The 11,301-nt window shown below is 43.6% G+C and overlaps 1 protein-coding gene across 6 annotated transcripts in view; it reads right to left on the bottom strand.

Annotated features, from left to right (window-relative positions):
• The window catches only part of PTPRM (protein tyrosine phosphatase receptor type M), a 707,951-nt gene that overhangs the window by 16,819 nt on the left and 679,831 nt on the right, over positions 1-11,301 (bottom strand). For all 6 annotated transcript variants that reach the window (XM_045290818.1, XM_045290817.1, XM_045290815.1 and 3 more), the window contains 2 exons: positions 8,102-8,227; positions 3,287-3,450 (listed from right to left, as the gene is read on the bottom strand). In XM_045290818.1, the coding sequence (XP_045146753.1) occupies positions 3,287-3,450; positions 8,102-8,227 (290 nt within the window). The remainder of the gene's footprint in view (positions 1-3,286; positions 3,451-8,101; positions 8,228-11,301) is intronic.

Below are 11,301 nucleotides of genomic sequence, written 5' to 3' on the forward strand. Positions count from 1 at the left end.
CTGCATGTCCATGGGATATGCACGACTCAAGTTTACTTTGGCAACCGTAATACGACAAAGTCCAAACCCCATAAGATCAACTACACACAAAACAGCAGCAAACCAACCAGCAAGCAAACAAACAGACACAATAACCCCATAGAAACAAAAAGGTACAACACTAGTCAGTCATCGCCTGGGGCATAAGGCGATTGTCCTGATAACATGTCAGTTTTCCCAATGACACAGCCCTTCAGACACTGTCTGTATGAGGAGTCTAGGGAGTATATTTCCACCTTGCGCCACAAGCGAGGAGTTGTTGCCCTCCAGAGTTCCATCTCCCATTCGATTGTGCTGTTTACTCAAACTATGGGAATTGGTGCAGAGGACTTTGCTGGATCAATTCTTCCAAGTGCAGATCCCTGCCCGGCAGGTGGAAACCTGTCATGTCACAGTGAGGTCAGCATTAAGGTACTAAGTATATGGTGATTCTGGGTCCCTTTCCCACCAAGCCGGGGGTTCCCCCCAAAGGCCCAATGACCGCTACCTTCTACTGTCCTGGGTCAGCACTCTCTGCTTCCTTTCTCATCCAAGGACCTCAGTCCTCAGTCCAAGGGTGCAGGCAACTCCGGGGCAGGGCTTAGTTCATTCAGTCGGGCCGCTTTGTTAAGTCTTTCTGGTGTAGCCCCTGTTTTATGCCATGCTGCCTGCAAGGTCAGGTTTGACAATCATCATCGTGCTTAGTCCATGGTGTGGTTCATCGAATGTTGGATAGAAATGTATTCGTAGTTTCTTCCAAGGGACATAAAATCTGGCCTATTGTCCCCCCTAGGTTCCCTACAATCATTGTTTAGCATCCCTTCTCGATGTGAGGTTACTTCTCCCCAATCACCCACCATACTCACCAGCAGAACTATCAGCGTCTCCTCAAAAATGTAGACGGTTCCCTCCCTGGTCTTAGCTTGGTTTTCTGGCAAGATTCCCCTTCCATTCTTGTGTGTGTGTGTGTGTGTATGTGTGTGTGTGTGGGGGGGGGGGGCACATTGATTTGCCCCAGCCTTGTCTTGATGCTGTACAGCCTCAAGTGGATGGACATATCCCATTTCCCCCTTCTGGAAGGAGCAATCCCAGACCACATAAGGTCTCCTCCTTCAAGCTGGCTCTTGGGAAGTGCTCAAAAGGGAGATGATGTATAGATCATGGCCAGCAGGCAGCCTTCTCAACTTTTGTTCAGGAATTGGTTCTTAAAGTTTGTTTAATTGGTGTTTCTTCTTATAGTACTAGACTCATACCGTATTTGTCCTTTTGTGATTGACCTACTTCCCTCAGCGTAATGGTTCCCAGGTCCTTCCGTGTCATGTGCTGGTTCATCAGGAATGCATCATATGCCATCGTGCGCATGGACCATAGTTTGATAGACTATTTTTACCACCCCCCTCCCCCCTCAAAAAGCCCAGCAGTTAAAATAACAGATCTTAAAAGATCCATTTTCCTTGCTGGGATTGCGTCGACCAAGTGTGGTGACCCTCTTAATCCAATCAGAAATGACATCTAGACTTAAATAAACAGAAATGGCCACACGAACTCTTGCATTTTCCAGTAGCGCGGTCAGGAGAGGGAAGGATGGACCAGTCAGGACCGGTGGGGAATAAAGCAGTTTTCTAGAAGATAAAGGGTTGGGACCTCTGGTTGAGCACAAGTATGAAGACACTTCTAAGGGAATCTCGGCTTCCTGAAAAGCTGGTGTTGTCACACTTTGATTTGGGGGAGAGGCAGGGGAGAGCCTAAGGAGCAGGCAGGACTCAGGGGGGCCAGGGAGGCTTCCTGGCGCCATGGGAGCTGGCTGGGAGTGGCAGTACCTGAGACACAGGCACCAAAAGGAGAGAAGGCCAAGCCTTTAACCAAATTTGTGATTTTAGCTAGGGTTGGTCTGCTCACAGTAAAATTTTATTTCCGCTTCAAATTGGGAGAGATCTTAACCATGTATTGCTAATGACACTCCAATGAAGATCGACATATGCTTATGCTTTAAGTTTCCACAAATTCTCTAAACATCTTCCTTAACGACCATGACTTTTTAATTGCCTGTTCCATTCAGCCCCTTCCAGCTGGTTGATAAGCTACTTATTATTGCCAATGTGAAAATGCAGGTGAAAATGCTTTAAAAAAACATGGCTCCCTTTATTCAGTGATTTTCAGCAGTGGCTGCACATTGAGTAATGTGAATGATTAAAAAATGCTGATGGAGTGAAATATTGAATTGTATGATACATGAATTATATGCCAATCAAAAAAGTACTGATGTCTGAACCCCACCTTCAGATATTTTGATTTAATTGGTTGGGTGCAGCCTGGGCATGGGTCTTTTGTTTTGTCTTCAACAGTTCCTCAAACGATTCTAATGCCTAACTCACTGAGGTTTCAACCCACTGTTCGATAGGAGTTAGTCTCCAGTTTTAGAGTATCCTAAAGTCATGAGGGCTGGTCCTCCGGGAACCACTCCCAGGGTCCTGGGGCTGGGTGAAGCCTGAGGATCGACATTTCTTACAAGATTCCAGGGAGTGCTAACACAGCTGGCCTGGAAAGCACACTTTAGGGACCACTGGTCTAACCAAACCCTCCCACGTTGCCAGACAACACACACACACCAATCACAAGGTAAAAAAGAGGAAGTTCCTTTGAATCCACTAATATGGTTTTTCATGGACTCACTAGGTATTTTGCTGACCAACTAGGTAGGGCAGAAGGCAGAACTGTAGCACTAGCTGATTTCTGCGGTGTATATAAGGAACTCTTGTGGCACTATGGGTTAGGCACCAGGCTGCTAATTTCCAGGTTGGTGACAAATACATATTGTGTTCCTCAGGGGAAAGATACGGCTATCTGTCCCAGTAAAGGGCTCTAGGTGCAAATACTCCTATTGTGGGTGATTCCACGCTGCCACCAGTCTGACAACCAGCTTGCAAAATTTCTGAAAGCCTAACAGTTGGCTCCCAGAAGCTGGTAGGAATCCCCCAGACTTCTTTTTGGGTTCCAATGGCAGGACCAGTGCTTATTTTGATGGATGAGATATACCGGGCAAAGGCGAAATGTGCACATCTTATTTGCTGCAAAGGGAATGAAACACTCATTGAGGGGACAGATCCTAATAAACCCGTTAACTCCTTCCATCCAGATCTACTCATTTCTTCTCCTGGGTAGAGAGACAAAAGAAAGGTGTACTTATTTCTTTGCCATGTACAGAGAAACGAAAGAATGCATTGGAGGTCAGAGCTGACTCGTGGCACGTTGTCATCTTAGCACTTACAGGCAGTGCACCACGGTGCGGCCTTCTCCACCATTGTATTCCTCCTGCCACTTGTCCACCTGGCGGATGAGCTTCAGGAAGGACCGCTTGGACACTGGGGTATCCCGGTACATTGGCCAGCCCAGGAACTGGAACTGCTGCACCATCCGATACCCGTCTTGGGGCTGTGGAGAGTCAGACAGCAAGCAAAGAAGGTGAAGAAAAAGGCATTATTTACTTCACTGGATTCCAGTGGGCTGACTCCGCTTATTTGATTTTCTTGTCAAAGCAGCACATTATTCAAGGAGAGCACTGCCTATAAATAGTGAAGCTAGCATCTACTGTTCTGAAGAGTTATGCTTTTTAATCTTGATCTACTATAAAAACCAGGTGCTTTAAATGACAGCTCAGAAAAATAAGAGTGAAGCAGAACACTTAACAATTTTGCAAAAGTCAAGAGAAAAGTAATATAAGCAACACAAGGATTGGCTATATTGTGCATTAACTGGTAAAGTGGCTTTACTTTAATTACAGGTAAATTAAAGAAGACATAGAATACACAGACATGCAAGCTGAAGAAGTATGGGAAATTGGATGACACTACCCTTATGAATACAAGGGAAAGCAAAAAGAAATACTGCTATAAAATCATAGAAAACTTAATTAAACAAAAATATCAAAATGTGACGCTATTGTTTTTATCAATACAGTGAACCCTCATTTATCGCGGTTAATCGGTTCTAGACCCTACCGTGATAAATGAAATCCCGCGAAGTAGGATTCCTTATTTGGAAATCAAATATTTTCGTAGTTAGAGCATAGAGGACATGAAAAAACACCCTTTAGTCACCATTACACTCGTATTACCCAATTTATTAAACGAAAAAGGGAAAATGCAGTAAAACATTTTGGACGTTACAATTATCATTTATTATTTATTATATTATGAAGTACAATGGATGGAGCGAACGGAAGACTCATTCAAGTCGAAATGGCGTGCAACCTCCACGATTTTCTTGCCATCTTTGATCATATCCAAAAGTTTTACCTTTTCCTGGATGGTGAGCATCTTCCTCTGGCGCTTATTTTTATAGTCAGAAGGCTTAGAAGAAGCAGCTCGTTTAGGAGCCATCATAGGGCTTAGATAAAATTTCTTAAAAATCGCAAACAATTACAGTACACTGTACGAAAGCAAAAATGCATCTGATACATAGCTCCGATATGTAGCGATGCAGACAGAAGCATGTACAGTATGTGCCAATCAGTGGCAGTAATGACAGAGCATGCACTGTTACGCAAAAACCGCGATAGAGTGAAGCCTCGGAAGTCGAAGCGCGAAGTGGCGAGGGTTCACTGTATATTCTCCATATAAGTCTATATACATCTGACCTATTCTCTCTCTCTATGTCTTCCCTGAAGAAATCTGCGCTCTTCAAATTCTATCACCTCAAAAATGTAGTTGGGGCCTCACCGAGTAGCTCAAAGTGATCCTTGTCAATGGTCGTGGAGTTTCAGGACGAGAAAGAAATCGGAAGGAGCAAGATCAGGGCTGTAGGTCAGGTGTATAGAATAAGGTTGCCCAATGAGTGCTCATAGGACAGTCTTTACCAGCCTCAAAGAAGGAACACACACATTCTCATGACGGGAAGAAAATGCCTTGCTACAACTTTTCTGGCATTTTGCTCACCAGTGCAGTTCTTAATTTTCTTACAACTTCTTCCTAATAATCCTCTGTGACCACCTGTGCTCACTGAGAAAATCTATCAAGATTATCCTTTGTGAATCCCCACAAAGAGTGACCATAACCTTTCTTGGATGACATCTCTGACTTACAGAGGACAGATCCCTTCGAAAGGCACTGTTTTGATGGGAACTTGCTCTCTAGGTCAAAATTCCAAACTTCACTGCCGTTGAGTCAATTCTGACTCATAGTGCTCTCTGGATAGTATTGGTAAATTAAACCCTCATCCCCTATTCCACAAAATAGGCTGATGGAAAGATCATCTCTTTGAGTTTGCCAGTCATCGAGCGATGCTCTGGGGACTCGCCTTTGATGTTGTTGGTGCAGGCACCCTGAGACTTAGAGAGACTTGTCTGTAGCTATGCACTGGTTGCAGCGGCATGTCTGTTTGGAATAAACCCAGGCAGGTATAGACTGGAACCCCAGAAGCAATATTTTATTTACCCATATACATGTATGTTTCACAGAAGATCTTGGACAAGAAGGATGGACACAGTGGCTGCATCAATGGACTCAAATATAAGAACACACGTGAGGATGGCACAGGACCGGGCAGCATTCCACTCTGTCATTCAGAGGGTCAATATACGTTGGAATGTACTTGACGGACCTACCAGAACAACAACGACATCCGTGCATATGAAGGAGCTTCAACAAGTTTGTGAAAAATCCCATTTTCTCTTCATTCTATTTTTTTTCACAAATGTTTATAAGCTCTTTTATGTAGAAATACATCCATGGGCATATAGAGCATATAGGGGGTAAAGTTAGAAAACTTCTTAGTCAAAACCCAAAACCTTGATGGGCGCCGGGCCTGGGGGACTCAAGACCATTGCTGTAGGTGACTCCAAAGGGATCAAGTAACATACCACAATCCGAAAGACACTTTTTGACATCCTACTTTCGTGAGTAGTGACTGGTGGGGTGTGGGTGGCCATCTAAGGTGAAACGATTGGTCTCCCCCCAAAGGGAACAAAGACAAGTGAAGAAATCAAAGATACAAGGAAACAATTAGTTCAAAGGACTGTTGTGTCATGGAAGTCCCAGTCTCCACGATCCCAAGATCTAAGGAACTAGATGGTGCTCGGGTATCACTACTGACCCTTCTGAAAGGGATCGCCATGGAAAATCCTGGACAGAATGGGAAATCTGTACTGGTCTGACAGAGACTGGTGGGACCTTTGTGACTATGGCCCTTACTTATAATCAAGCTTGGAACTAAACATCTCTGTGGCTCACCAATCAGTCAAACAATAAAGTGAAGAAGAAAACTGAGGTGGAAAAAAAAAAAAGAACACAGGCGGTAGACTCCCCCAGAGAACAATCAAAAGGGAAGATGAGATCAAAAGGGAAGCGTTTTCAGGGTAAAGCTCAGAAGCCAGGAAGGGACAGGAGAAAAGGACCAAGGGCAACAGGGCAGAGGTGGAAAGAATGTGAGCACTGCAATCAATGTCATGAGCAATTAATTGTGAATTGCTGGATGGAAAACCAATTTGCTCTGTAAGCTTCCAACCAAATCACAATGAATGGTAAAAAGGAACAAATGTATTACATATCTTGTATAGAAAAGTAACAACACTGTTCTATTATGACTTTGGCTCAGTTGCTTGAACTGACACCCCTGTGGCCTTAGCAACATTTGGTCTACCCCATCTCTTTCTTCTAAGGATCTCTGGTGGCCTAGTGGTTTGGGAGTTGGGCTGCTAACTACCAGGTCATCGATTTAAAGCTTACTCATTGCCCTGCTCTGCAAGAACAAGATGAAACTTTCTGCTTCGGTAAAGATTTATCACCTCTGGAACCCACAGGGGCTAAGTTATACTGTGTCCTATAAGCTAGTTGAGTCAGAACGAACTAGATGGTAGTGAGTCTTTTTTCATCTCTCTCTTTTGTTGCCCCATGGGGTGCTCTTGGCTGTTTCTTTGTCTTCCCTGGGCTCTCTGCCTCCACTCCCTTTTCTAAGACCTCTTACTGATGGGTGTCCCTGACTCAGACCTCAAAGCCTTTCTTTTCACTCTCTATCCTCATCTTTGAACATTCCATTCAGTCCCATGGCTTGAAATACCACTATATTCTAAGAAGTCATAGATTTAGGTCTCTAACTCAGACCTTTCTCCTGATTTGCTTGGAGTTATTTAGCTGCTGACTTGCTATTTCAACTTTTAAGCCTCATATTCATCTCAAGCCTTACATGCTGCCAAATGAATCTGGACCCTCTCCTTGTGCTCCTAGATCCCAATACTGCCACACCCACAGCTGTCACAAGTTAGCACCTGCCGGCCTGTCTTCTGAGTTGCCTAGACACTCTTACAGGCCACTCTTGACTTTGGCCTTAGACTTAACCTTTATAACACAGAGCACATCTCTACTTCTGACGACCCCAGCCTGCGGCTATTTTGGTGTTAGTCATTGTCCTTTCTCCGTGGATGACAGCAGCAGCCTCCTTGGCTGATCTCTCTTCCTTTGTACCGTTCATCCCCGTACTGCACAGTATTCCTGGGAAAGTGTACCTCGTGTGATGTGATTCTTCTATTTACAATGCTGGAATGGCTCCTTAGTTCCTCCTGACCACGGCCCACGCAGCCTGACCTGACCTCTGCTCCCACATCCCTGACCTGGTGAGTGAACTGCTCTCATTGGTGCTCTCACCTGTACTTGATGTGGTCCATTTGAGCCGCCTCAATGTTCTGAGAATGAGCCAGGCGAGGCTCTGCATTTAAGCCTCGGCACCGGCTGTCATGTCTGGAGAGAATCCCTGTCACACTACTCCCTCACTTTTTTCAAAGAGCATCTACTATTTTTAAAAGAAACTAGCTCTTCCCATCCTGCTCAAGGCTTTAGCACTCGCTACCCTCCCCTTGTTTTTCTATAGCATTTATATCTGCCATTGCTCTACACTTTATCAGATCTATCATTTACTGTTCGTCCTCTCCCATGAGACTATACATGCCTAAGGTCAGGGAGAGCCTTGCTCTTGTTCTCTATGCATTCCAAGCTCTGAGAAGGGTGCTGGCATCGAGTGGGCACTCGCAGTACACGGAGAATGAGAAAGTGATGCAAGCATCACACTAAGGGCCATTGGCCAGGATTCTTACTCGGGCTGCATTGTAGATGCGGAATATCCTGCTGATGATGTCCTCTTCTAAATCGGCAGACACAAACTCCACTTGGAGGGGGCCATGCCTGTGCACACCGTTTTCTGGCCAGTACTGGGGACACAACTGAATTCAAAACACAGAAATGCAAGGTTAATTATAGGAATACTTTTACTTCTAATACTTTGGTTACGGTCCAGTAAAAACACTTACTGTAACTCTTAGGACCTCAATGATTCATTTCTTTACTTCTGGCAAGTGTAGTTCTTTTTTTTTTTAAAATCATTTTATTAGGGGCTCATACAACTCTTATCACAATCCATACATACATCAATTGTGTAAAGCATATTTGTACATTCATTAGCGTCATCATTCTCAAAACATTTGCTCTCCACCTAAGCCCCTGGCATCAGCTCATTTTCCCCCTCCCTCCCTGCTCCCCCCTCCCTCATGAGCCCTTGATAATTTAGAAATTATTATTTTGTTATATCTTGCCCTGTCCGATGTCTCCCCTCACCCACTCTTCTGTTGACTGTCCCCCAGGGAGGAGGTCACATGTAGATCCTTGTAAATGGTTCCCCCTTTCCAACCCACCCTCCCAGCACTGGTCCTGAAGGGATCATCCAACCTGGATTCCCTGTGTTTCCAGTTCCTATCTGTACCAGTTGTACATCCTCTGGTCTAGCCGGATTTGTAAGGCAGAATTGGGATCATGATAGTAGGGGAGGAGGAAGCATTTAGGAACTTGAGGAAAGTTGTATGTTTCATCATTGCTCCATCGCACCCTGACTGGCTCGTCTCCTCCCCGAGACCCTTCTATAAGGGGATGTCAAGTGGCCTACAAATGGGCTTTGGGTCTCCACTCCAAACACACCCCCCCCATTCACTATGATATGCTTTTTTGTTCTGATGATGTCTGATACCTGATCCCTTCAACACCTCGTGATCGCACAGGCTGGTGTGCTTCTTCCATGTGGGCTTAGTTGCTTCTGAGCTAGATGGCCGCTTGTTTACCTTCAAGCCTTTAAGACCCCAGATGCTATATCTTTTGATAGCCGGGCACCATCAGCTTTCTTCACCACATTTGCTTATTCATCCGCTTTGTCTTCAGCAGTTGTGTTGGGAAGGTGAGCATCATAGAATGCTAATTTAATAGAAGAAAGTATTCTTGCATTGAGGGAGTACTTGAGTGGAGGCCCAATGTCCATCTGCTACCTTAATACTAAACCTATAAATGTATGCACATATATCTATTTCCCCATCCTCAAATATAAATATATTTGCAATATGTAAATGCCTATATTTAGACCTCTATGAATGTCCTTTGCCTCCTAGCTCTTTCCTCTATTTCCTTTCACTTTCCTCTTGTCCCACTATCATGCTCCATCTTCATTTGGTTATCAGTAATTCTTCTTGGTTACATTACCCTTGATCACGCCCTACCAGGCCTCTTACACCCACCTCACCACCGATTTGGATCACTTGTTGTTCCCTTGTCCCTGGGTTTGTTAACACCACTACCTTTCTCCCTACCTCCCCCTCTCCCATGTCCCCCCAGAACTGTCGGTCCCATTGTTTTCTCCTCCAGATTGTTCATCCAGCCTATCTAATTTAGACAGACCCGTGGAGATAATAACACTTGCAAGTGTATTTCATGCCTTTCTTTTTGGCTGATTCTCCAATTCTAGTTGTCCTTCTAAATAATTTTTTGGTTTGTTTTCTTTGAAAACACCATTTACCCACAAACCATTCTGCTTTCCAAGGAGGTCATGTGGATAATGGTCAGTGTAAGATCTCATTTGCTTGCTGAAAGGAACATATCAGTGTCTGGAGAGATGCCACTAGCTACTATGACAAGAGTTTATGTCCCTAAGCTAGCACATTACCTTTTCACGTTAACATCTCTACCATCTATTGTGGGGGGTTTACATCATAGTCTATAATCACTTATTGGGAATGGGGGTACTTCGTGTCATGTTTTAGACCTGATAACAGTGTTGAGTTTAATTTTCATATTCTGGTTGAAACCCTCCCAGCTCAGATTTAGGAAAGCTAATGTAGAAAGAATCAGTGCTTTGCTTTTTAGACAGAGATAGTTTGAACTAAAAACACAAGTGGATGGGGCCCCAAGCCCCAGGCACTGGGGATGCTGGCAACCAGAACTTTTACATAAATGTAACATGCAACATGTTGTGGTATGAGTGATGTTGGACTTGGTATCTAGTATGAGAGGTGCTTCCATTTCCACAAAATATTACACTTTGAGAAAGGCACGGGGAAGAATCTCTATAGAAACCTCTTTTCCTTCTATACCTTTCCTAAAAATAGTTCTAAAAAATCCCTGACACTCAAACAGGCATTTAACGTTTGAAATGGAACTTATTGGGACTTGCTCTTCCATGGGCAGTCTTGGAGTTGCCTTTATCTGTCTTCCTGAGGGACAAACCCGTGTCCTGAAGTGCTTCGTTATATTATAACCTGTCGGGTCCAGAGCAGGCACAAACCATACCACCTCATTTTAAGCAAAGTGATGAGTGGTAGGGACATGCTTTGCTTCACAAATGGAGAATCCACTGTTGAAATTCATTTCATGAATTTTATTTTCCAAAGTATCTAAAATCTCATTGTCAAAGGTTGCTAAGTTTATTTATATCCAATGTAACAAGATAGTTTTCAGTTAACAGTAGTTCAATTGAAACAGCAATATTTCTCTCATTTAAGAATTTGAGAGGACCTAATGCCGGGGGCTTAAGTGGAGAGGAAATGTTTTGAGAATGATGAGGGCATGAATGTACAAATGTGCTTTATACAACTGATGTATGTATGGATTGTGATAAGAGTTATATGAACCCCTAATAAAATGATTTAAAAAAAAAAAGAAAGACAAAGGGGAAAATGTCTGTGGATATTATTCTGAAAAAAAAAAAATTAGAAAGTTCTTATATTGTGATTAAGACCGAAAGTAGGATAAACAAGCATGCTTTTAATATGAGTTGAGTCTGTAACATTTTACAAATTACACTTATTTATTTTAAGTAATAGTTCCATGAAGGTTATGCTTCTTTGCCAGCACTTCTTGGTGACTCATGAGTTAGAAAACTGTCTTGCTAAACTACAGTATTTCTGATATTGCCGTGTACCCACTCTTAAAAGTAACAGCTGGTTTAAAACCAACAGCTGCCTCATGGAACAACCCCACC

Source organism: Echinops telfairi, unplaced genomic scaffold, assembly GCF_000313985.2.
Source record: "Echinops telfairi isolate 266 unplaced genomic scaffold, ASM31398v2 ScPeMD7_57;HRSCAF=196, whole genome shotgun sequence".
Lineage (NCBI taxonomy): Eukaryota > Metazoa > Chordata > Mammalia > Afrosoricida > Tenrecidae > Echinops > Echinops telfairi.